General features: G+C 39.9%; 2 protein-coding genes across 4 annotated transcripts in view; both read left to right on the top strand.

Annotated features, from left to right (window-relative positions):
- The window catches only part of VMP1 (vacuole membrane protein 1), a 156,465-nt gene that overhangs the window by 102,136 nt on the left and 27,138 nt on the right, over window positions 1-27,191 (top strand). For all 3 annotated transcript variants that reach the window (XM_053569065.1, XM_053569067.1, XM_053569066.1), the window contains 3 exons: window positions 10,749-10,829; window positions 17,102-17,218; window positions 26,709-26,770. In XM_053569065.1, the coding sequence (XP_053425040.1) occupies window positions 10,749-10,829; window positions 17,102-17,218; window positions 26,709-26,770 (260 nt within the window). The remainder of the gene's footprint in view (window positions 1-10,748; window positions 10,830-17,101; window positions 17,219-26,708; window positions 26,771-27,191) is intronic.
- LOC128570122 (alpha-ketoglutarate dehydrogenase component 4-like) lies at window positions 1,419-2,374 on the top strand. Its single transcript, XM_053569076.1, has 2 exons — window positions 1,419-1,634; window positions 1,984-2,374. The coding sequence occupies exons 1-2, from the start codon at window positions 1,570-1,572 to the stop codon at window positions 2,228-2,230; spliced, it is 312 nt and encodes a 103-aa protein (XP_053425051.1). The 5' UTR covers window positions 1,419-1,569; the 3' UTR covers window positions 2,231-2,374.

Genomic DNA, 27,191 nt, shown 5'->3' with positions numbered 1-27,191 from the left:
CAATATTAAGAGTATTTTGACTTTTGGTCTTTTTTTATTTTAAAAATTTAAGGGGGTGCAAATGTTTTGGTTGCGTGTATACTTTTTTGTTGTTGTTGAGACAGAGTCTCACTATGTGGCCCTCAGTAGAGTCCATGGCATCACAGCTCACAGCAACCTTAGACTCTTGAGCTTAAGTGATTCTCTTGCCTCAGCCTCCCAAGTAGCTAGGACTACAGGCGCCCACCACAACACCCGACTATTTTTTGGTTGCAGTTGTCATTGTTGTTTGGCAGGCCCAGGCTGGATTCAAACCCAGCAGCTCTGGTGTATGTGGCTGGCACCCTAGCTGCTGAGCAATAGGCACCGAGCCTGTGTATACTTTTATAATGCTTGAGTCATACAGCTATACGTGTGCCAGTCACCCACACAGTGTTCATTGTATCCAGTAGGTAGGTTTTTGTTCTTCCTCACCTTCCTCTTCCCTCTGGCTTGCTTTCCACTAAGTTTTATATTCATGCACTTGTGTGCTCATTGGCTATTTCCAGTTTAATAGCAAGCAAGTACATGTGGTGTTTGTTTTTTCATTTTTGTGATAGCATTTTTAAAAAGCCTTTTTTCCAGCCAGGTGGAGTGGCTAATGCCTGCAAGACCAGCACTCTGGGAGGCTGAGGCTGGCGGATCACCTAGTGTTTACTAATGCCATTCGTTCTTTTTCACTTAAGATGAGGGTTTCTAGTTCCATCCAAATTGTTGCAAAAGGCATTTATTCATCGTAAGTAATAGTTCATGATATACATGTACCACATTTTGTTAATCCACTAACGGGTTGATTCCACATGTTTGCATTAGTGAATTGTCCTGCAATCAAAATTCAAGTACTGATGTCTTTTCAATAAAAATGACTTTTTCTCCTTTGGAGAAAAATCCATTAATGGGATTGCTGGATTGAATGGTAGGTTTATTTTTAGTTCTTTGAATAATCTCCTTACTGTTTACTATAGGGATCATACTACTTTGTAATCCCACCAACAGTGGGACTTTTTCTCTGCATCCATGCCAACATCCATTGTCTTTGGGCTGGTTTTTTTGCAGTGTTTGGCCAGGGCGGGTCTGAACCCGCCACCTCCTGTATATAGAGCTGGCACCCTACTCCTTGAGCCACAGGCACCGCCTGTCTTTGGACTTTTCAATAAAGCTATTCGAACAAGGGTGAGGTCATATCTCATTGTGGTTTTAATTTACATTTCCCTGATGATTAATGGTGAGCATTTTTTCATATGTTTATTGGCCATTTGTCTATCTTCTTTTGAAAAGCCTCCATTCATGTCTTTTGCCTACTTTTTCTTGGGGTTGTTTGGTTTTCTCTCGCTAATTTGCTTAAATTCTTTGAAGATTCTAGGTATTAGCCCTTTATCAGATACATATCTTGCGAATATTTTCTCCCATTCTGTAGGTTATCTATTTGGTCTGTTGATTATTTCCCGCAGAAATAATTTCCTTCTCTGAAGGAAAGAAGCTTTTTAGGTTAATCAAAAACTATTAGTTTTTGTTGTTTCTGTACAATTACTTTTGAAAACTGGTACTGCGATGATGGGCAGCAAGATGGCGTCTGCCAGCAGGGTCGTGCAGGTAGTCAAGCCGCACACTCCATTAATACGATTTCCTGACAACAGGAAGGCTATAACCCAACTATAGTACAAGACTATGAGGAAAGGGCCAAGGAACGGGAAGGGAGGGGGGAGGTTTTGGGGAGGTAATGGGTGGGGCCACATCTACGGTGCATCTTAGAATGGGTAACAGGCGAAACTTACTAAATGCAGAATACAAATGCCTATGTACAGTAACTAAGAAAATACCATGAAGGCTACATTGAACAGTTTGATGAGAATATTTCAGATTGTATATGAAACCCGCACATTGTACCCCTTGATTGCACTAATGTACACAGCTATGACTTAACAATAAAAATAAATAAATTTAAAAAATAAATAAATAACAAAAAATACGATTTCCTGACAGAAGAGACAATCCTAAACCCAATGTATCAGAAGCTTTGAGATCAGCAGGACTACCGTCTCACTGTTCTGCAATTTCCCAGCATTATGAGGGAAGTAAATCACCAGATTTGCTGATGTATCAGGGTCCACCAGAAACTGCAGAAATAATAAAAACATTACCTCAGAAATACAGAAGGAAACTTGTGTCTCAGGAAGAAATTGAACATATCCAACGTGGAGGTCCAGAGTAATCACTATGGCTGCTGTTTGTCATCAGACAAAAGAATTACCTTTACAATAAATGACGTCCAAAATGAAAAAGGATAGATGGGGCGGCGCCTGTGGCTCAGTTGGTAAGGCGCCGGCCCCATATACCGAGGGTGGTGAGTTCAAACCCGGCCCCGGCTGAACTGCAACCAAAAAATACCTGGGCGTTGTGGCGGGCGCCTGTAGTCCCAGCTACTCGGGAGGCTGAGGCAAGAGAATCACTTAAGCCCAGGAGTTGGAGGTTGCTGTGAGCTGTGTGATGCCATGGCACTCTACCGAGGGCCATAAAGTGAGACTCTGTCTCTACAAAAAAAGAAAAAGGATAGATTGTATATTGAACAACTTTAATAAATCTTGTATAAAAAAATGACATAGAGGGTGGCGCCTGTGGCTCAGTCGGTGGGGCGCCGGCCCCATATACCGAGGGTGGCGGGTTCAGACCCGGCCCCGGCCAAACTGCAACCAAAAAATGGCCGGGCATTGTGGCGGGCGCCTGTGGTCCCAGCTGCTCAGGAGGCTGAGGCAAGAGAATTGCTTGGGCCCAGGAGTTGGAGGTTGCTGTGAGCTGTGTGAGGACACAGCACTCTGCCGAGGGCCATAAAGTGAGACTCTGTCTCTACAAAAAAAAAAAAATGACATAGAAAATTTAGATGGACACTTGTATCTCCTAATTTATGTATTTTGCTCAGCTTCTCCATAAGCTTACCTAAATGTTTATATACTTTATACTTATTAAAGTATACATTTATATTAAAAAAAAAAGAAAGAAAACTGGGACTGCATTAAAATTAAACATGTACATACACTGTGATCCACCAATTCCATTTGTAAGTTTATGCTCAGCAGAAGGATATGCCAAAAGATGTGTGTATGAATGTTCAGACCATCATAATCCATAATAGCTTAACACCGGAAAAGACTACATACGTTCGTCAACAGAGTAAATAAATTGCTGCTACATGCAATAGGATGGATGAATCACCTGAACATAATATAATGTTGAGCTAAAGAAGCCAGACATAAAAGAAAACATGCTTTATAGTTCCATGTATATGAAGTTCAAAAATAGGAAAAACTAGATCTCTGGTAATAGAAGTCAGTGATAGTAGTTGTTTGGGGGAAGGAGTGCCATCAATGGAGTTTGTAGAGTTCTGTTAATGCTCTATATCTGGATCTCAGTGGTGGTTACATGGGTGTGTTCATTGGAAAATTCCATTGAAATGTGTATTTTAGATTTGTATACTTTACAGTATATCTGTCATGCCTCAGTTTAAAAAAAATACTCGTGGCTTACGTCTGTAATCCTAGCACTCTGGAAGGCCAAGGCAGGTGGATTGCCTGAACTCAGGAGTTTGAGAATAGCCAGAACAAGAGAAAACCTCTTCTTTACTAAAAACAGAAAAAAAATAAAAGCTAGCTATGCGTTGAGGCAGGTGCCTGTGGTCCCAGGTACTTGGGAGGCTGAGGCAAGAGGATCACTTGAGCCCAAGAATTTGAGGTTGCTGTGAGATAGGATGCCACAGCACTCTACCTAGGACAACCGAGTGAGACTCTTGTCTCAAAAAAAAAAAAAAAATCCTATTATTATTCACCCCTATCTATTCTAAAGTAAATTTGGTAACAGAAATACATCTAGAAATTCATTTAATCCTGATCTTGGCCCATAAATAGTTAATAGCATCCTACTTTTGGCACAACACTCTGAAAATGCCATAATTGTTTTTGTTTAATTGAATAAGTTATACTCATCTGTTCTTGCATAAGTTTTGAAAGGTGTAAGAAATGCCATGAAACCCACTCAAGGCACAATTGCCTTTATATCAATGACTTTTGGACCTTTTTTTTTTTTTTTGGTGAGAGGGTGTTTTTCATTGTAGCCAAATGGGCCCATTGTAGCCCATTTGTATTCCAATACAAAAATAGAACCTGCTTTGTATAACTGAAATATAAATGTTTCATAATATAGTATATTGTTGTATTACATATGTGATCTCATAGTTTTATTTAATTCATTAAAAAGCAGGATGCAATTTGTGACCAACTAAATTTTCATAATGAAATTTAGTTTAATGAAACTGCATTAGATAATATAAATATATGAGGATGAACTAGAACAAAGTCTGAATTTAATTTTTAGGTTTTTAGTTACATCTAGTTTTCAGTACTTAATAAATTTAGCTAGTTGCCAGGAAAAAAAAAAAGTTTCTTACTGGTTTTTAGTTTGTTTGTTTTTTGAGACAGAATCTCAGGCTATTGCCCTGGGTAGAGCGCGCTGGAATCACAGCTCACAGCAACCTCAAATTCTTGGGCTTAACCTTAGCCTCTGCCTCCCAAGTAACTGGGACTATAGGCACCCATCACCCTGCCCAGCTATTTTTTTTGTTGTTGTTGTTGCAGTTGCCATTGTTGTTTTAGCTGGCCTAGGCTAGGTCAAACCCACCAGCCTGGATGTATGTGGCCGTTGCCCTACCCACTGAGCTAGGGGCACCGCCATACTTTTTCAAAGAACAGTCTTATCCTTCTGTGCTTCTGAAAAGTTACAGGCATGCCTTCATAGATTTTAATAGATAGGAAATCTGATTTTTATGTTGTGTGGTTCATACATAAATCTCTTCTTAAAACTTCGAAATCTCTAAGTTTTTTTCAGAATGAAATTTCTTTGTTTTACAGAGATGTGTTCATATGATACATTCCTTGTAGTATTATAGTTTTATCCGAATATTTAGGAATTCCAGTCCTTATCTCTGATTTTACAGTCGGCCTGATCCAACCGTATGAGCCATTAGCTTGATATTCAAACATGTTATTTTCAGGAGTATTTCACAACTCATTTTTGATCACTTTTTGTTGGTGAATGCATACATATTTTGTTACCCAACATCTTATACATACTATTATAATTTAAAATGTATTAACTGATTTCTTTTATAATCACTTTATTTGGACAATAGCCCTATCTTTTCTTATTATTTTAGAATTTATTCCTTAATCACAATCTTTATCCCACAAGTGTGGGATAAAGCTATTCTTTATCCAATTATTATTATATAATAATTAAAAAATAGGCTCGGTGCCCGTAGCATAGTGGTTATGGCACCAGCCACATGCACTGAGGCTGGCAGGTTCAAACCCGGCCCAGGCCAGCTAAACAACAATGACCATTGCCCATAGCAAATAGAGCCAGGCATTGTAGTAGGTGCCTGTAGTCCCAGGTACTCAGGAGGCTGAAGCAAGAGAATCGCTTAAGCCCAAGAGCTTGAGGTTGTTGTGAGCTATGACCCCACGGTACTCTACGCAAGGCGACAAAGTGAGACACTGTCTACAAAATAAATAAATAAATAATTTAAAAATAGAATAAATAGGGGCTAGGCATGGTGGCTCACACCTGTAAATCCTAGCACTCTGGAAGGCAAGTGGATTGCTTGAGTGCTCAGGGGTTCTAGACCAGCCTAAGCAAGAGACCCCATTTCTACTAAAAATAAAACTAACTGATCATGGTGGTACACGCCTATACACCCAGCTACTCAGGAGGCTGAGGCAAAAGGATATCTTGAGCCCAGTAGTTTGAGGTTGCTGTGAGCTATGATGATGCCCCAGCACTCTACCCAGGTTGACAGAGTGAGACTCTGTCTCAAAAGAAAAACAAAATATTGGGCGGTGCCTGTGGCTGAGTGGGTAGGATGCTGGCCCTATATACCGAGGGTGGAGGGTTCAAACCTGGCCCTGGCCAAACTGCAACAAAAAAAAATAACCGGGCGTTGTAGTGGGCGCCTGTAGTTCCAGCTACTCGGGAGGCTGAGGCAAGAGAATCACCTAAGCACAAGAGCTGGAGGTTGCTGTGAGCTGTAACACCTCAGCACTCTACCGAGGGCGACAAAATGAAACGCTGTCTTTAAAAAAAAAAAAAATTAAATATAAAAAAAAAAAGCATACTATAAAATGAAAAGATTTATCTTTTGAAGATAAATGTTACTTCTTATGTTTTTTTTCACATTTACAACATTTGATTCAAAGATTAGTACTTTGCAGACTAAGCCTTGTAGCTTCTCTTCTCCCTTAATCATAAATATCTTTCACAGGAAAAAGAAGTGTGAAGCAAGAATCACAGAGAGTATTCAACCTTAAGGTTCTGTTTTTCTTTATTAAGCCTTTAAATCTCAGTGATAAGGAATGGCTGTAACTTCTTCAGTATTTATTTTATTTTTATTGAGATAGAGTCTCACTTTGTCACCCTGGTAGAGTGCTGTGGCGTCATAGCTCACAACAACTTCCACTTCTCGGGCTCAAGTGATTCACTTGCCTCAGCATCCCTAGTAGCTGGGATGACAGATGCCCACCACAATGTCCGGCTATTTTTTTTTTTGTTGTTGTTTGTTTAGAAGACCCGGGCCAAGTTTGAACTCACCAGCCCTGCAGCATGTGGCCGGTGCCCTAACCATTGAACTACAGGTGCCCAGTGTCGTCTTCAGTCTTCTTATAGTGTTTGGGAGAATGTTTTTTTGTGTGTCCTCCTCTTCTAGAAACACAAGTGGGGCTGGGTATGGCGGTTCACTCCTGCAATCCTAGCACTTGGGAGGCCGAGGTGGGTGGATTGCCTGAGCCAGAACGAGACCTTATCTCTAAAAATAGCTGGGTGTTGCAGTGGGCACCTGTAGTCCCAGCTACTTGGGAATCTGAGGCAAGAGAATCACTTAAGCCCAAGAGTTAGAGGTTGCTATGAGCTGTGACACCACAGCACTCTACTACTCTGCTGAGGGTGACATAGTGAGACTCAGTCTCAGAAAAATAAATAAATAAAACAGAAACATGATTGGTTACATGCATAATCACTGTGGGCAGAGATGAGAAAGGTAATTTTATTTGCCTATAATTGGTCTATTTTTGTGGGAGAAAAAAGGGTAGAAAATGATATATAATTATTAATTACAAATGTATGCTACTTGATTTAGGTAGAGTTAAGGAATGAAACTTAAATTGTGAAATAGGTAAAAGTTGTGAAATGTGAATACAGAGAAATGAAACTATTAAAAGGAATTTGTTTTTAGTTGTACAGATTTTTTTTTTCTTTTCAGTTGTACAGATTTTTGAAAAACTGAAGAATGAAAATTGAGGAAGTAATCAAATTGGACTTGCTACATTGTTCTCACAAATACTCCAAAACTATTAAAATGCAATATTAATTTTCTTTGATTTTTAACTTGAACATTGAATACTGAGCATTCTGATTTGTTTGGTGGTCTTTTCAGTTTTTTTTAGAAATATTATAATTGGTGCACATTTTTACTGGCTTATTTATTTTACTTGGAACAGCAAATTTTGTTTAAAAAATTTTTTTAATGTTAGTTAAAAGGTTTGGGGAGGGGTTGGTGTGGTAGTTGGTAAGAATCAAATTTATTAGCAAAAACATACATTGAATAAAATTCTCTCTCATATTTTAAAGGCAGGTGGGAATATACATACTTAATTCATGGATAATATTTTTCTGAAATCAACACTATAAGAAATAGTTGTCCACACAAATAATGAAAAGGCACTCAATTTAAAAAAGATAGTAAAGAATTTTTACAACTACATAGCACCAAGAAAATAAAATTTCACTTAACATAGAGACCATTTTGGACAATAAAAGAATAATGTTTTTTTTGTTGTTTGTTTGTTTTATTGTTGGGGATTCATTGAGGGTACAATAAGCTAGGTTACACTGATTGCAATTGTTAGGTAAAGTCCCTCTTGCAATCATGTCTTAAGAATAATGTTTTTAATAAAATTATTAAATAGTCTTTAAAACCACATCAGTAAGTTTTACGCATATGGATTTAAAAGTAAAATAAATTTAAATAAAATGTAATTGTGTTTCTGAAATCTAACTAGACGTATTTTACTATTGTGAAATATTTTAGACTTAGTAGAAATACAGAGCTTTCCTGAGTTTGTTTTCACTATACTGGCAATGGAAAAAATCAAGAAAATAATCTGTCAAACTACGTATCTGCTGATGTTCATTTCTTTTTAATTGTACAGACTTCATATGGAATAAATGGTTATGGATTATTTCATATATAATTCTGAGACTTGTGAAAGATCTGGAAAAAATTTAGGAACTGAAAGTAGCATGGTCACTGTGTATGTTAAATATGTGACAAAATTTATGAAATTCATTTTCAGTAGATGACTTTTACTCTTTTTAAAAGTAAGACTCTCCATTAAAAAGGCACTTGTTTTCCTTATAATACTGCTTTCAAATTAAAAAAACAATAAGAAGAGGTAAAAGGAGGTTTTACTTCATTTGTTTGAGTAGATTAACTCTTTCCTCTCAAAGATGTTTGAAGTATCCTTAAGGATAACTAATGAGGGGTACCCCAGGATCAGAAAGAACAGAATCTGTTTTTCTTTGTTCTTGTCTAATTTATTTTAAGAAATTCTGTCCCAAAGGGAAAAAAATGGCTTCTTATTATTTTCCTCTGTTAATGATGGTCACTCTACTGAGTTTTCTTTTTCAGGATCTTTTAAAATTGTATTTCCTTAAACTTCTGTAGTCTCTAATATCTTTTTTTGTATATTAGGTGATCTGCATAATGTTTAATCATTTTTTATTTATATAAACCAATTGGTATAATCATACTTTTCTCATTTAAATCTGTATATGGATATATGTATCTATGTAACAGAAAAATTTCATCAGTTTGAAATAATGATACTCTAAGTCACTTGATTTAACAAAATAGAAGATTCTAAAGCTTTGAAGTAAAAAGAAAACAAGACACCAAATCTTCCAAATATACTTTGTTGATCTTTTCTATACTATTTAATGCAGAAAATCTCATTTTCTATAATTTTATATATTAGGGACTACATAAATGCTGTGTTAGAAAAATATTCCCACCTATCTCTGACTTGGAAAATACATTTTTTTTTTTTTTTGTGGTTTTTGGCCGGGGCTGGGTTTGAACCCGCCACCTACAGCATATGGTACCGGCGCCCTACTCCTTCAGCCACAGGCGCCGCCCAGAAAATACATTTTTTTAAAAAAGGGCTCTCAATAAAATAAAACTTACACTTTTTCAACCAGTTTGCTTTTCTGACTTTAAACCTTGTTTCTATTCTGTGAAGGATCCTTTTGGCTTCTATTACTTGTTAGAACATTGGACTAAAAGAAGAGGTTCTATGAAGATGTTTTTAAAAAGCATTTACACAGGCTCGGCGCCCTTAGCACAGTGGTTACAGCGCCAGCCACATACACTGAGGCTGGCCAGTTCGAACCTGGCCCAGGCCAGCTGAACAATGACAACTGCAACAGAAAATAGTCGGGGGTTGTGGCAGGCCTCTGCACTCCCAGCTACTTGGGAGGCTTGAGGCAAGAGAATCGCTCAAGCCCAAGAGTTTGAGGTTACTGTGAGCTGTGACGCCACAGCATTCTACTGAGGGTGACAAAGTGAAACTTTCTCAAAAAAAAAAAAAAAAAAAAAAAAACACAGAAGCATTCACACATTAGCTAATTTTTTTGTTTGTTTTGTTTTTTTGCAGTTTTTGGCCAGGGCTGGGTTTGAACCCTCCACCTCCAGCATAAGGGGCCGACGCCCTACTTCTTTGAGCCACAGGTGCCGCCCAGCTAATTTTTTTTATCTTCTGAACTATTTTCATTGAAATTTGAGTTTAAAGTATTTGCCATTTTAAAACTAGAAATAAATTAGAGTCAAATTTCAGATTGAGACTTCTAAGAAAAAAATATATATATAACCGTAGAACCAACATGCTAAAAGAAGAAAATTATAGAAATAAACTAGCCAGCTGACTGCATATTTCAGCATGAGAGAAGGTAACACAATGAAATAAAAAGCACTGACTTCACCATCTGCATGTTGAATCCTTTCCTATCTGTATCTCCGACATTATGATACTTGAGCACTTACCTTTCTGGGCTGCAGTCTTGTGGTCTGTCTGTAGACCCCAGTAATACTGAAAGGCTCAAATAAAATGTGAAAACATTTTATAAAACTAGCACAAGTTGTGCAAATGTAGGATGTTATTTTGCTTCTGGCGGTAATGAATGCTTAGTTATTGCATAACTCTTTTTTTTCCTTCCAATGGTTATGTGATCAGCAGAGGTGTCTTCATTGACCATCTTGAAAAACCCTATGATTTTCTACCCTGCTAATAATCAGAGATTAAATCTGGCACGTTTAGTATTTCCAAAATAATGAATTGGTTCATAGTTGATTTATGGTATTTTGCTCATCCCAAGATTATCCATAGAGAATCCTAAAACTAAAGTGACAATGTTATTAGAGTTTACCTTTTAAGGATGTAATATTCTATCATGATTTTATTTGCATGTTTTCTAGTAAACAGCCTACTGTGGATTTTTTTTTAATCATTCATGTTGCTCATTAAGTGAATCAATGCCTTCACATTGTAAAATATTTTATAAAATAAACACTCTAAAAAGCCATTTCCCTTCTTTTTGTACCTTTCATTAATGTTTTAAAATCCCCCTTTTTACAGGATTTTGCCTCCCGGGCTAAACTGGCAGTTCAAAACCTAGTACAGAAGGTTGGATTTTTTGGAATTTTGGCCTGTGCTTCAGTAAGTGAATTGTACTACAAGTGAGAAATTTCACTAAATGTAGGTTTATATTTTGATCCAATTTGTTTTAAAGATATACTCCTGAATTTAATAAAAATGCTGGCACTTTTATTGGGTATGTAATTTTGTGAATCATTCACTTTACTCATTAAATGAGTTATTTTCTGTTGGATTGGTTTCAATCTTGTTTATTAACTTTTTTTTTTTATTGTTGGGGATTCATTGAGGGTACAATAATGTTTATTAACTTTTAAGTATTTCATCATACAATGACAACTTCAGACCTAAATGGCTTGATTCATTAAGAATAAAAGAGATACAAATCCATTCTCCCAGTGAAGAATGTATAATGAAGTATGTTTAACCAAATAAGAATGACTTTGTTCTCCACAGTTTTTTTTTTTTTGTTTGTTTGTTTTTTAATGGAGACAAGGTCTTCCTCTGTTACCCGTGCCATAGTACAGTGGTGTCATCATAGCTCACTGCGGCCTCAAACTCCTAGGCTTAAATAATCTTCCTGCCTCAGCCTCCTGAGTAGCTGGAACTCCAGACACACACCACCAAGTCCAGCTAATTTGTGTATTTCTTGTGGAGACTTGGTCTTGCTCTTGCTCAAGCTGGTCTCAAAGCCGCTTCTCCAACCACCTCAGCCTCCCAGAGTGCTGGGATTATAGGTGTGAGCCCACCACACTTGGCCAAATTTATAGATTTGGAAGTCTTTTTCCAAAGTTTTAAATATTAGTTACAAGAGAGAATTCACATAAAAATTCTAGGAGCACTTGTGGCTCATTGGGTAGGACACCAGCCCCATACACTGAGGGTGGTGGGTTCAAACCCGGCAACAAAAAAATAGCCGGGCATTGTGGTGGATGTCTGTAGTCCCATCTACTCAGGAGACTGAGGCAAGAGAATCGCCTAAACCTAGGAGCTGGAGGTTGCTGTGAGCTATGATGTGACAGCACTCTACCAAGGGCGATAAAGTGAGACTCTGTCTCTACAAAAAAAAAAAATTTGTCTAAAGTACCATTAATTCCTAGCTAGGTAATGGGACCATCTGTGGCAAAGATAGAGACATTTTTGTCTCCCATGAACTAAGAAGCCATTTAATGTCTTGGCAAGGTACAGTAGCTCACACCTTGGGAGGCCAAGGCAGGAAGATCTCTTAAGGTCAAGAGTTTGAGATCAGCCTCACCAACTTAGTAAGATGCTGTCTCTACCAAAAAAAATAAGAAAATTAACCGGGTATAGTGGCACAGGCCTCTGTGGCTCAGGCACTTGGGAGGCTGAGACAGGAGTATTTCTTAAGATCCGAAATTGGAGGCTGCAGTGTGCTATGAATTATACCACTGCACTGTAGGCAGGGTGACAGAGCAAGAACCTTTCTCTTTTTGGGAAAAAAAAAAAAAGAAAAAGAAAGACTTACATTTAAAATTTCTGATATTGACATTCCTTGATGAGTTGGTATTTGTCCTGGCCACTTTCTAACATAATAGAAAGGTATGTTTGAGATGGAGCACTTCGATCAAAATTTTCTTTTATCTGTGTACAGGCTACCAAAGAAAATTTTGGTAGCCTGTACACAGTTGTTGATAGATTTAGCCAGAATATGTAGGCACCTGATTGATGATGAAATAAACTGCTTATGAATAAAATTTATAAAAGTATTGCCTGCTGACTTACAGCTAATTAATCTATTATATACTAGAACATGATATGTCTTTGAGCTCTTCACTACCTTAGCAAAGAAAATAGCCAAATATTAAGGTACCAAAATCCTAAAATGACAGCGTTATAGAGGTGTTCTAAAATACATATATGCCTAAATTTCTTTCTGCTGGTCCTGGCAATGTAAGAAGTTTTCGTAACCTAACTTTTTAATGGAGAAGTTTTTTATCATAGTATTGATTGTAACTATTTGAGCAAGTTACAGGTATATTGTAGTATGATAACAGTGGAAGGAGAATGGGTTCTGAAGTCAAGTGGACTTGGATTTAGAAACCAGTTATTTCCCGGGTGGTGCCTGTGGCTGTCGGTAGGGTGCTGGCCCCATATACCAAGGGTGGCGGGTTCAAACCCGGCCCCGGCCAAACTGCAACCAAAAAATAGCCAGGTGTTGTGGCGGGCACCTGTAGTCCCAGCTACTCGGGAGGCTGAGGCAAGAGAATCGCTTAAGCCCAGGAGTTGGAGGTTGCTGTGAGCTGTGTGAGGCCACAGCACTCTACCGAGAGCCATAAAGTGAGACTCTATCTCTACAAAAAAAAAAAAAAGAAACCGGTTATTTCCCTCATTAGCTGTGTAACTTCAGTCAAGTTATTCTCTTTGTCAGTTTTCCAATTTATAAATTGAGGCAATAAAATACTCATTGCCAAGGCTAATACAAGAATTTAAGATATATGTGAGCTGTCTAACAGTGCCTAAAACATAAATGCTCAAGAGTTTATTATTGTGATTCATCAGTCTTGTATCAACCACTGCATTCTAGGTATAAAGTAAAAAAAAAAAAGGAAGGTTCCTTACCCTCTCCTCAAGGAACCTGAAGTCTGGTGAGAGAGATAATTGAGATATGTGATAAGTAAAAGACACTGTGAAAGTTGAGAAGAATGGGATTAAACTGAGATGCCTAATGGATAGTAATGTCCTTAGTTTAGGGGTCAAAAGAACAAGATTGGGAGCTATACTGTCTGGATTCAAATCATGCTCTACTGCCATTTACCTTGGACAAATTGCTTAAACTTTCTCTCTTTTTTTTTTTTTTTTTTTGTAGAGACAGAGTCTCACTTTATGGCCCTCGGGTAGAGTGCCGTGGCATCATACAGCTCACAGCAACCTCCAACTCCTGGGCTTAAGCGATTCTCTTGCCTCAGCCTCCCGAGTAGCTGGGACTACAGGCGCCCGCCACAACGCCCAGCTATTTTTTGATTGCAGTTCAGCCGGGGCCGGGTTTGAACCCGCCACCCTCGGTATATGGGGCCGGCGCCTTACCGACTGAGCCACAGGTGCCGCCCTTTTTTTTTTTTTTTGCAGTTTTTGGCCGGGGCTGGGTTTGAACCCGCAACCTTGGGCATATGGGGCCGGCGCCCTACTCCTTTGAGCCACAGGTGCCGCCCTCTTTTTTTTGTTTTTTAAGACAAGAGTCTCCCTTTGTCACCCTCAATAGAGTGCTGTAGCGTCACAGCTCACAGCAACCTTAAATTCTTGGGCTTAAGCGATTCTCTTGCCTCAGCCTCCCCAGTAGCTGGGACTACAGGCGCCTGCCACAACGCCCGGCTACTTTTGTGAAATGAGGTCTTGCTCTTGATCAGGCTGGTCTTAAACCTGTGAGCTCAGGTAATTCACCCACCTCAGCCTCCCAAGTGCTGGGATTACAGGTGTAAGCTACCGCACCAGCTTGTCTGACTATTTTCAATCTGTAAAATGGGTGTAATAATATCATATAAAGTTATGTTAATGATAGAAAGCCCTTAGAAAAGTGCCTGTGTCGGGCGGCGCCTGTGGCTCAGTGAGTAGGGCGCAGGCCCCATATGCCGAGGGTGGCGGGTTCAAACCCAGCCCCGGCCAAACTGCAACAAAAAAATAGCCGGGCGTTGTGGCGGGCGCCTGTAGTCCCAGCTGCTCGGGAGGCTGAGGCAAGAGAATCGCGTAAGCCCAAGAGTTAGAGGTTGCTGTGAGCCGTGTGACGCCATGGCACTCTACCCGAGGGCGGTACAGTGAGACTCTGTCTCTACAAAAAAAAAAAAAAAAAAAAAAAGTAAAGTGCCTGTGTCCTGCTAGAAATCTTCTTGTACCAGCTGTTCTTTTTTATATTTGATTAGGCATAATCAATACTTATAAATAAAAAGTTCAATTTTGCCCTCTAGAAATTTTTTTTTGTTTGTTTGTTTGGAGATAGTGTCTTGCTATGTCACCCTTGGTAGAGTGCTATGGCGTCACAGCTCACAGCGACCTCAAATTTTTGGGCTTAAGTGATTCTCTTGCCTCAGTCTCACGAGTAGCTGGAACTACAGGCGCTTGCCACATTGCCCAACTATTAGAAGTTTTTTCTAGGAAATTTTTAATATTTACATTTATATACACTTGAATTGAGATAAAAAGGAATTTATTAATTAGTTATTTTGTTGTTAATATGTAAGCTAAAATAAATAAAACTCGTACTTGAGGGAATATCTCAAAGCAACTGCCTAGTTCTTTTATTTCTAGTCTTTCAATATATTTAGTTATTGCTTTAAAAAAGAATACCATGCATATCTAATAAAAAACTTATTGATTATGCTCTTCTGAGAGTATCCAATGTAGAAGGACATGTCCAACATGAATTATAACCTTATAATAAGAAAAATATATAATTTATAGAGTTCTAAGAGTCACGTGAGAAAATACAAGAAACTTCAGATGTAATGCTGTGCAAATGATATTGTTATTACATGATTGTGAGAAATGAAATTGTATATACAGCATTTGAGTTTGGATGAGAAAAACAAAAATGCGTCATTGAATCCAAGTGTTACTAACAAAAGAATATTTGAATTCTAATTTAGTAATGGCATTCTATTTTAAAGACTATATGTGATGAATGTATTTTAGACAACCAGGCTTTTCTTTGAGAGTTCAAAAATGAAATTTATGAATTAATTGGCTTATAAATGATTCAGCCAACAAGCACAGGGCAGAGTACTTCTATAAGTGAAAAATGGATAAAGTCCACAAAAATAGCTTGTGGTTTTTTGCATTCTTACATGAAATTGTCTTTTAGCATTCTTAAAATGTGAGTATGTTTGGAAAAGGTATTTGTGAATCACTTCTTTGTCTGGAAATGAGTATTGAAAACATTTGAATCTGTATGCTCTCATATTTCCATACTTGATTTCTTTCTAAAATACGTCACGTGGCTTCACAGCCGTGGTGTCTCATGAAATAAAACACATATTGTGAATTTTTTCATGTTGAGAATAATGGGGCATCCACCTACAAATGTATTTGTGAATTTACTAGAAGATTTGCTAAAGATGTGAGGACTTTCTAGATGGTGTTTTATATCAGGCTAAAGATTTTAGAACCCTGGGCGGCGCCTGTGGCTCAGCGAGTAGGGCGCTGGCCCCACATGCCGAGGGTGGCGGGTTCAAACCCAGCCCCGGTCAAAACTGCAACAACAAAAAAAAATAGCCGGGCGTTGTGGCGGGCGCCTGTAGTCCCAGCTACTAGGGAGGCTGAGGCAAGAGAATCGCGGAAGCCCAGGAGTTAGAGGTTGCTGTGAGCCGTGTGACGCCACGGCACTCTACCTGAGGGCGGTACAGTGAGACTCTGTCTCTACAAAAAAAAAAAAAAAAAAGATTTTAGAACCCTACTACTGAAATAATCTTAAGGCTTTTTCTTCACTCATACCTCAATTTAGAGACCACTAAATAGCCAATGGTCTACTAAATGGGATTAAATTCTTGCAGACCCGTTGGCTTTATCCATCCACTTCTCATGTGGTACTATGTATAAGTAATATAACCATAAGGACAGGTTGGTTTGCTGTGAGCAGATTTAAGACCTAAGGTGAGTGTAAGCTCCAGTGTATTGACACATTAGAATACCTACCTAACCCCCTTTTGAGAAGTCTAGTACTGGGAGGTAGGTGGAGGGAGGGGGATTAATGGGGTTACACCTGTGGTGCATTTTACAAGGGAATTTGTGAATCCTAATAAAAGTGGAATGTAAAGGTCTTAGCAAAATAAGAAAATGCCACGAAAGCTATGTTAACTAGTGTGATGAAAATGTGTCAAACGGGCGGCGCCTGTGGCTCAGCGAGTAGGGCGCCGGCCCCACATGCCGAGGGTGGCGGGTTCAAACCCAGCCCCGGTCAAACTGCAACAACAAAAAAAAAATAGCCGGGCGTTGTGGCGGGCGCCTGTAGTCCCAGCTACTAGGGAGGCTGAGGCAAGAGAATCGCGGAAGCCCAGGAGTTAGAGGTTGCTGTGAGCCGTGTGACGCCACGGCACTCTACCCGAGGGCGGTACAGTGAGACTCTGTCTCTACAAAAAAAAAAAAAAAAAAGAAAATGTGTCAAACGGTCTATGAACCAAGTGTATGGTGCCCCATGATCATACTAATGTACACAGCTATGATTTAATAAATAAATAAATAATAATAATAAAAGAGAAGTCTAGTACTGATCAGGAAGTCCTATCTTACTCTGTAGGGAAAGCAAGGCTTAAAACAGAGTATTACATGTTCATATATTAAATTGTTCTTTGGATGATACATGAAAGTCCATTCTTTTCTCTTTGTAGATTCCAAATCCTCTATTCGATCTGGCTGGAATAACATGTGGACACTTTCTGGTACCTTTTTGGACCTTCTTTGGTGCCACCCTGATTGGAAAAGCAATAATTAAAATGCATATCCAGGTAATTAAATCCCCGAATCACTGACAAATGATGATGAAGCCATCACAAAGCAGCGAAACATATGCTTATTCCTTTTTTTCCTTTCTTCTTTTTTTTTATTTTGCTCTAAGGAAAACCCAGAGTACATGTGCTTATTCCTAAGCAACTTTTTAAGTTGTAGTTTCACTTCTTTTGGTTGGTAGCTTACTTAAGTAATAAAGCATGGAATGTCATTTGGAGGTTATTTTTTTTTTTTTAGAGACAGACTCTCACTTTATGGCCCTCGGTAGAGTACCATGGCATCACACAGCTCACAGCTATCTCCAACTCCTGGGCTTAAGCGATTCTCTTGCCTCAGCCTCCTGAGCAGCTGGGTCTACAGGCGCCCGCCACAACGCCTGGCTATTTTTTTTTTGTTGCAGTTCAGCCGGGGCCGGGTTTGAACCCGCCACTGTCAGTACATGGGGCCGGAGCCTTACCGACTGAGCCACAGGCGCCTCCCCATTTGGAGGTTATTGAGTCTCCTTATTTTCTTCCCTTCTTTCTCTTGCCCTCTCTTTCTTATTTCCTTCTTTTCTTTCTTTCTTTATCCTTTGCCTTATGAAACCATTTATCCATGACTTTTACCAAACAAAAACAAAACAAATGAGTATTCCTACGTAAGAAAGTGCACGTCTTTTTCTGTATACACGGTAAAAAAAAAAAAAGTTTCTTTACTGACCACAAGTTGAGAGACTATTATCTTTTACTAATTCTTATTTTCTTTCACATAGTCTATCTAGCACTTCCTCTCATGGCACCAATGTCCTTTACTGAAACCAGCCAGATGTTAGTGTGGGGGAGAATGGGGAACAAAAGGGTTTCTGAAGAGGCAAGGCGATGTGGGTTGTGATTAGAGAAGTGAGAATCTGCTAGTCCTCAAAGCCACTCTTTTTGTTTTTTTTTTACAGATTTTATTTTATTATTAGACTTTTCCTACTGATGTGAAATACCACCTTTATTTATTCAATTTCCATGTGTATTTTGGATCTCTTCACTTTGTTTCATTCATTTATTTGCTATTTATCTAGTAACAAAATGGTTTAATTACTGTAGTTTTATGATATGCTTCAGTATGTATAGGGCTGGTTCACTCTCATTCTTTTTTTTCTGAGACAGAGTCTCATTTTGTCACCTTGGGTAGAGTGCTGTGGCATCATAGCTCACAGCAACTTTAAACTGTTGGAGTAAAGTGATCCTCTTGCCTTAGCCTCCTGAGCAGCTTCGACTACAGGCACCTGTCACAACACCTGGCTTTTTTTTTGCTCCTGCTCGGCTGATCTCGCGCTCCAGGGATCCACTGCCTAGGTCACCCAGAATGCTGGGATTATAGGCATGAGCCACCTCCTCCAGCCAAGTTTTTCTATTTTTAGTAGAGATGGGGTCTCGCTCTTTCTCAGGCTAGTCTCCCAAATCCTAATCCACCTGCCTTAGACTCCCAGAGCTCAAAGCCACTCTTAAATCTTTAGGATAGGGTGTGTGTGTGAGAATAGTGGAAAGAAAAGAGGCTAAGAACTTAAATGAGGAAATGTTATGTACTTCTAGAACTGTGACATGAATTATTTCCTTCTGAGGGCAAATCTCACTAGAATAAAATAAAATTTAACTTGGAAAAAATTTGTTTTTAATTAGTGTAGTTTGCAACAGAGAAGTATTTAGTCAAAAAAGAGCAAGAACAGTGAAGTCCTGTGTCTGCCCTCACATAATTTCAAATAATTAAAAGTGGTATATTCCCAAAGTTTCTACTTAATACCTTTCTACCTATAGTTGTTAGAAGGGAAGATTAAAAGAGAAAAATAGGCTCTGCGCCTGTGGCTCAAGCGGATAAGGCACCAGCCACATACACCTGAGCTGGTAGGTTCGAATCCAGCCCAGGCCCGCCAAACAATGACAGCTGCAACCAAAAAATAGCCAGGCTTTGTGGCTGTTGCCTGTAGTCCCAGCTGCTTGTGAGGGGGAGGCAGGAGAATTGCTTGAGCCCAGAGTTGGAGGTTGCTGTGAGCTGTAATGCCACTGCATTCTACCCAGGGACACAGCTTGAGGCTCTATCTCAAAAAAAAAATAAGGAAAACAGCTGTTTCTGTCTTCCCACTTTGTAATCTTAAATTTTGGCATTTGGGATGAGTTTGAGTCTGTCCTCCATTCTTTTCCCTTAATAACTGCTTAGAAGTAGGCAGGTCGTGCGTCCCTCGGCCGGGAAGGACGCGTTCAGGTTGGCATACCCATCAAGGACAGTGCTACCATGGCTTCCAGTGCTTTGGCCAAACCTCAGATGCGTGGCCTCTTGACCAGGTGCCTGTGGATTCACATTGTTGGAGCATTTGTTGTATCCCTGGGGTTTGCAGCTTTCTATAAGTATGCTGTGGCTGAACCAAGAAAGAAGGCATATGCAGATTTCTACAGAAATTATGATTCTGTGAAATATTTTGAGGAGATGAGGAAGGCTGGTGTCTTTCAGGGCGTAAAGTAATTTTGGAATATAAAGAATTTCTTTGGGCTGATTAACATAGACGTTTGTCACTGACCCGTGTTCCTGAGTTATGAATATGAGTGATAAATAAACTTAATAAATTTGAAAAATAAACAAATAACTGCTTAGAAGTTTAAAGATATGTTTTTCTTCCTTTATGGAATATATGTCCTCCCACTTACATTAAGTAGTTTGTTCAGCAAACACAGGTTTTTATTTATTTATTTATTTTGAGGCAGAGTCTTACTATGTCGCCCTTAGTAGAGTGCCATGGCATCCCAGCTCACAACCTCAAACTCTTGGGCTTAAGCAATTCTCTTGCCTCAACCTCCTAAAGGGCTGAGATTATGGGAGTGAGCAATTGTGCCCAGTTCTATTTTAATTTCTTTTACAATAGCAACTTCATGTGTAATCCCTAAACTTTGTGTCCTCCTTTATACCTCTTAAATGTGATAACTTTCTATAAATTACAATAAAATTATTTGTTCTATAAGTACCCTATCTATTGTAATAGGGTATGTAATTTACTGGACTTTTCATTTCAAAAAGATTCAAAATTAGTATTTTTTAAGCACTCTGAGTAGATTGTTTTCAAGTTATGACAATGCTTAATCTTTTCTTTTTTTTTTGTAGAAACAGTCTCACTGTACCGCCCTCGGGTAGAGTGCCGTGGCGTCACACGGTTCACAGCAACCTCCAACTCTTGGACTTATGCGATTCTCTTGCCTCAGCCTCCCGAGCAGCTGGGACTACAGGCGCCCGCCACAACGCCCGGCTATTTTTTTGTTGCAGTTTGGCCGGGGCTGGGTTTGAACCCGCCACCCTCGGCATATGGGGCTGGCGCCCTACTCACTGAGCCACAGGCGCCGCCGAATAATGCTTAATCTTTTTATGTAATTCTTCAAAGTGTTATCTGATTTAATTCTTGTAGTCCTGGGATAGAGGAATTACTATACCCATTCTGTAACTGATAGGCATAGGAAGATTAACAAGTAATAGTTGCGGGCGGCGCCTGTGGCTCAGTGAGTAGGGCGCCAGCCCCATATGCCGAGGGTGGCGGGTTCAAACCCAGCCCCGGCCAAACTGCAACCAAAAAATAGCCGGGCGTTGTGGCGGGCGCCTGTAGTCCCAGCTGCTCGGGAGGCTGAGGCAGGAGAATCGCGTAAGCCCAAGAGTTAAGAGGTTGCTGTGAGCCGTGTGACGCCACGGCACTCTACCCGAGGGCGGTACAGTGAGACTCTGTCTCTACAAAAAAAAAAAAAAAAACAAGTAATAGTTGCTTAAGAGATTAATAGCTAGAATATGAACCCAAGTCTTTTGGCTTCAGGTTTGGTGTTCTTAGCATTCTTTTACATTACCTTCTTTTTTTTTTTTTTTTTTTTATTTTTATTGTTGGGGATTCATTGAGGGTACAATAAGCCAGGTTACACTGATTGCAATTGTTAGGTAAAGTCCCTCTTGCAATCTACATTACCTTCTTAACTGTAGGTTATTTATAGATTAAGTAAGCTCAACTGTTTAATGCCTGCTATTAATCAGGACCTATACGAGGTAATTTGCATTGGTTATTTCATAATCACAACAATCCTGTGAGGTGGTCATTAGCCACATTTCATATAGGAGGGAATTGTGTTAAAGAAGGTAAAATATGGGCGGCGCCTGTGGCTCAGTGAGCAGGGCGCCGGCCCCATATACCAAGGGTGGCGGGTTCAAACCCAGCCCCGGCCAAACTGCAACCAAAAAATAGCCGGGCGTTGTGGCGGGCGCCTGTAGTCCCAGCTACTCAGGAGGCTGAGGCAGGAGAATCGCCTAAGCCCAGGAGCTGGAGGTTGCTATGAGCTGTGTGACGCCACAGCACTCTACTGAGGGCAATAAAGTGAAACTCTGTCTCTACCAAAAAAAAAAAAAAAGAAGGTAAAATACTTGTGTAAGGCTCTAGAATTCAAACCAAGCTCTATAAAGCAAAGCTCATTCCCTGTACCTAAGTAGAAGCAAAAAAAACCCCCCCAAAAAACAGGAAAGCTAAAATCCATTTTCTGAAAGGAAAGATCTGAGTTCCTTCACTAAACTAAGATCATGGGATATGTTTGCTGTGTTCCATTGTATAATAGTGACATAATTCATAAAGGCATGTCACTTGATGTACATCCAGATGTAGCTTAGAGTAACAAACATTTCTCATTCCTTGGGTAAACAATACTAGTCATATTACACATTTTAACGATTTCTGAAATAATAGGGGGGAGCCCCCTCACCCACATTTGTTTTCTGTGTTCTAAACTGTAAACTTCTCTCCTCGTCTGCATTTTTCTCTTCCTTTTTTCCTCAGCTAAAAGTAGACAACAGGGCTTGGCACCTGTGGCTCAAGCGGCTAAGGTGCCAGCCACATACACCTGAGCTGGTGGGTTCGAATCCAGCCCGGGCCTGCCAAAGAACAATGACGGCTGCAACCAAAAAATAGCCGGGTGTTGTGGCGGGCGCCTGTGGTCCCAGCTACTTAGGAGGCTGAGACAGGAGACTCACTTGAGCCCAGAAGTTAGAGGTTGCTGTGAGCTGTGATGCTACAGCACTCTACCCAGGGCAACAGTTTGAGGTTCTGTCTCAAAAAAAAAAAAAAAAAAAACAAGTAGACAACAGGTTTATGCCTGTAATCCTAGCACTCTAAGAGGCCAAGGCAGGTGAATTGCCTGAGCTCACGGTTTTGAGACCAGCCTGAGCCAGAGCGAGACCTGTCTCTAAAAATAGCCAGGCATTGTGGCGGGCACCTGTAGTCCCAGCTACTTGGGAGGCTGAGGCAAGAGAATCGCTTGAGTCCCAAGATTTTGAGGTTGCTGGGAGCTGTGATGCCACAGCACTCTACTGAGGGCGACAAAGTAAAACTCTATCTCAAAAAATAATAATAAAATAAAAAATTCAGGCTCGGCACCTGTAGCTCAAGCAGCTAGTGCGCCAGCCACATACACCAGAGCTGGCAGGTTCGAATCCAGCCCAGGCCTGCCAAACAACAGTGACAACTACAACCAAAAAATAGCCAGGTGTTGTGGCAGGCACCTGTAGTCCCAGCTACCTGGGAGGCTGAGACAAGAGAATTGCTTAAGCCCAAGAGTTTGAGGTTTCTTTGAGCTGTGATGCTACAGCACTCTACCCAGGGCGATAGCTTGAGACTCTTGTCTCAAAAATAAATAAATAAATAATAAAAAATTCAAATCAATTCACCTCTAATGTTAGATCCCCTTTCATTAGACAGGGTCAAGTCCTCTGCCTGTAGAAGGATCCTTAGAGATACTGGCTTCTTCCCAAATAATAAATTCAACATAGTCATTTATATTACTTCATCTGCCATATAACTTAGCATGAGTATTGTTTATTACCTTTCTACCTTCCCACCAACACATAAACATACATGAAATACAAGCTCCGGAGGACAGAGATTTTTGTCTGTTTCACTGAGGTATTGTAATGCCTAGAATAGTATCTGACACGTAGTTGACATTCATTCAGTAACAGTCAGTAAATATTTATTAACTGAATCTAAGATTCTTCTTTGCATGAAAGAACCTTTTTTTACTTATGGTTTCTTCTTTATTCGTTCTGGCTCCGTTAGTTCCCCCACTCATATCTTTTTTTCCCGACCCTGCCCTATCTCTTGTTTCCTCTGTACACATGGTTAAGGAGGGGGTCTGTATTCTGGCCTGTGAGTTTAGTTTATTTGGTAGAATCCCTGCTCACATCTCCCATCTGAAAGACTCTGAGACATGTTCTTAAATGTCTGACACCTTTTATGTCTTTCCTAGAACAGTGAATTTTCAAGCTTTTACGTATAAAAAGAAAATCTTGTTTTGTTTTTGAGCAATGAAATTGTGCAATTATCTGGGCATGGGTTTATTTTGAATGTTAGGAAATGATAGTCGGGAAAGCTCATGGTGGTGAAATCACTTAGAGATAAAACCATTGGCTCTCTTGATTAATAAAAGATTTATAGCTCCCAATAACTGGTTTTGGGAATGGGCTCCATATATTAGTGCTTTTCCCCCTTCACTATCTGTAACAGTTGCCTTGTGTTGGATTCATAATATTCATGCCCCAATTGTGTAACATTGCCTTATTAATCTTCTACCTAAAATGGTATGCTTTTCTGAGATTGCTAATGGTTAGATAAAAAGACTATTGTTAATTATTTTCTTTTCTTCCCCTCCCTTTTGGTTACATTAGCTAAAGAAATGATTTAACAAACAATAGCAGAACACTAAAGAGTTTGTTATTAAGTATTTAGAGAGAAGATCCAGAATTATTCTAAATAAAGGTAAACTTAAATATCACCTTCCAGGCTGGTTACCATGACTTACCCCTGTAATCCTAGCACTCTGGGAGGCTGAGACGGAGGATCACTTGAGCTCAGGAGTTAGACAAGCCTGAGCAAAATGGGACCCTATCTCTACTAAGAATAGAAAAAATTAGCCAGGCATTGTGACGCACTCCTATAGTCCCAGCTGTTAGGGAGACTGAAGCAGTAGGATTGCTTGAGCCAGAAGTCTGAGGTTGCTGTGAGCTAGACTAAGGCCATGGCCCAGACAAGAGAGTGAGGCTCTTGGGCGGCGCCTGTGGCTCAGTCAGGAAGGCGCCGGCCCCATATACCGAGGGTGACGGGTTCAAACCCGGCCCCGGCCAAACTGCAACCAAAAAATAGCCGGGCGTTGTGGCGGGTGCCTGTAGTCCCAGCTACTCGGGAGGCTGAGGCAAGAGAATCGCTTAAGCCCAGGAGTTGGAGGTTGCTGTGAGCTGTGTGAGGCCATGGCACTCTAACCGAGGGCCATAAAGTGAGACTCTGTCTCTACAAAAAAAAAAAAAAAGAGAGAGTGAGGCTCTGTCTCATTCTTAAATAAATAACACTTTCTTGAATCTGTAATCATATTATTAACTATAATCTTTAACACACTGTTTTTGCCACTAATGGCATTTATAATTTTATATTTATATATTAGCACATATAGTTTTCTTTTTACTATTTTTTCTACTATTTGTAGAAAAATTAATAAACTTCTTCAGGACTTCGAAGTGTCCTTCTCAGATTTGTGTTCCCTGAAAACCTTTACAATGTCATATATTGTCCATAGTAAGCACTTTAACATTTGTTAAATTGAGGTGAGAGTATTTGCTCCTACCTGTTAGACACTAAAGACATCTTTACCTGTAAGTACAGGCAGTCCCTGAGTTACAGACGTTTGACTTACAACTTGCACTTATGAATGGAGGCTATGACAGGCAATAGGTAAATGTACTTGTTCCATCTTATGTACAAATTCAATTTAAAAATAAGCCTATAGCTGGGCGCTGTGCCTCACACCTGTAATCCCAGCACTGTGGGAGGCTGAGGCGGGAAGATTGTTTGAGCTCAGGAGTTCAAGACTTGTCTGAGTGAGAGCAAGGCCCCAACTCATTAAAACAATGAAAAACCATGGGCGGCGCCTGTGGCTCAAAGGGGTAGGTGGTGGAGGTGGCGGGTTCAAACCCAGCCCTGGCCAAAAACTGCAAAAAAAAAATGGAAAACCCAGCTGGGAACTGCAGCAAGCACCTGTAATCCCAGCAACTCCAGAGGCTGAGGCAATAGGATGCCCACAGCCCGAGTCTGAGGTTGCAGTGAGTTATGGCACCACTGCACTCTTCTCATAGGGTGGGACTCTGTCTCAAGAACAACAACAACAAAACACATACAAGGAACAAGCCTACAGAACCTATCTTGTTCATAACCGAGTGATTACCCGCGATGTAAAGTAGCAGCATTTTTATTTAATGGAGAAGATGACTTCATTAATATTAAACTGAAAATGCCCCAGTTCAGGTAGGCATGAATGGCCAAGCTCTGGCCCCATTCCATCTGGGAATAGAACTTTCATGGTACTTCTATAAAAACTTCCCAGGGGGGCGGCGCCTGTGGCTCAAGGGGTAGGGCGCCGGTCCCATATGCCGGAGGTGGCGGGTTCAAACCCAGCCCCGGCCAAAAAAAAAAAAAAAAACTTCCCAGGGGCCGGCCCCATATACCAAGGGTGGCGGGTTCAAACTCGGCCCTGGCTAAACTGCAACCAAAAAAATAGCCGGGCGTTGTGGCGGGCGCCTGTAGTCCCAGCTACTCGGGAGGCTGAGGCAAGAGACTCGCTTAAGCCCAGGAGTTGGAGGTTGCTGTGAGCTGTGTGAGGCCATGGCACTCTACCGAGGGCCATAAAGTGAGATTTTGTCTCTACCAAAAAAAAAAAAAACTTCCCAGGAAAGATGTACAATCTTTTTGTTTTCTTCTGGAGTAAATTTAGCCCAGACCCCTGTCATCAGGTAATCAGCTTTAATTTCCGTTGTGGGGACTATCTGAAACCCATGACTTCAGTTATATACACAATCCTGAGATGCATAGGATATGTAAATGTCAACTCTTTCTTCCCACTCTCGGATTTCATGACTTGTATTTTCCCTCAGATGTGGTCATGTATCCTAACAAGACTAAAGCTGTGCTTAAGAAAAAACATCTTAAAATACAAAATGGTGCAGGCAAGATGGCTCATGCCTATAATCCTATCACTTTGGGATGCGGAAGTGGAAGGATTGATTGAGGCTGGGAGTTTGAGACCAGAATGAGCAACATAGTGAAACCTGTTTCTTACAGTCCCAGCTACTTGTGAGACTAAGGCAGGAGAATTACTTAAGCCGAGGAATTCAAGGCTATAATCAACTAGACAGATAGATGGGTGGTTGAGTGAATGGAGGGAGGGAGAGAAGGGTGGTTGAATGGATAGATGGATGGATGGACAGACAGACAGCAAGACTGTCTCCATATGTAGATACATACATACATAGATAAATGGAATACAAAATGATTTGAATTACATAGTGTCTTTTATTTTTGAAAAAATTTTAACATTTAATTAGGGGCACAATCTCACCTTTTTAGACTATTATAAGAAATGTAAATTTATACTGGGTTTTTGATGACCATTTTAACTTTTTTTTTCACAGAAAATTTTTGTTATAATAACATTCAGCAAGCATATAGTGGAGCAGATGGTGGCTGTCATTGGGTGAGTAATTCTTTAAGGACTCATATCACTGTGTGAATGGTAGTAAATATGTTAAAGACAGAATAAGAATTGAAATTTTGAAATAGCTCCTTTACCTTTCAAAAAGCAAAACTTTTACCCTGTTAACTTTAAATTGACTTTCTTGTCCTATAGCAGAGAAGGATCTAGTCCAAGTTGCCCCTTTTAAATAGTAAGCCAAACATATACTAAGTCATACAATTCTTGATTTAAAAGAAGCTTTGGGTTTACATCTATAACCCCTCCAAAGAAATAAGAAATGCTTTTATATAAAAGATGAATGAGGCCTGCCTTCGTGGCTCAGACCGATAATCCTAGCACTCTGGGAGGCTGAGGTGGGAGAATTGCTTGAGCTCAGGAGTTCAAGACCAGCCTGAGCAAAAGCAAGACCCTACTAAAAATG

Source organism: Nycticebus coucang, chromosome 18, assembly GCF_027406575.1.
Source record: "Nycticebus coucang isolate mNycCou1 chromosome 18, mNycCou1.pri, whole genome shotgun sequence".
NCBI lineage: Eukaryota > Metazoa > Chordata > Mammalia > Primates > Lorisidae > Nycticebus > Nycticebus coucang.
This window is presented reverse-complemented; position numbering and strand designations above follow the sequence as displayed.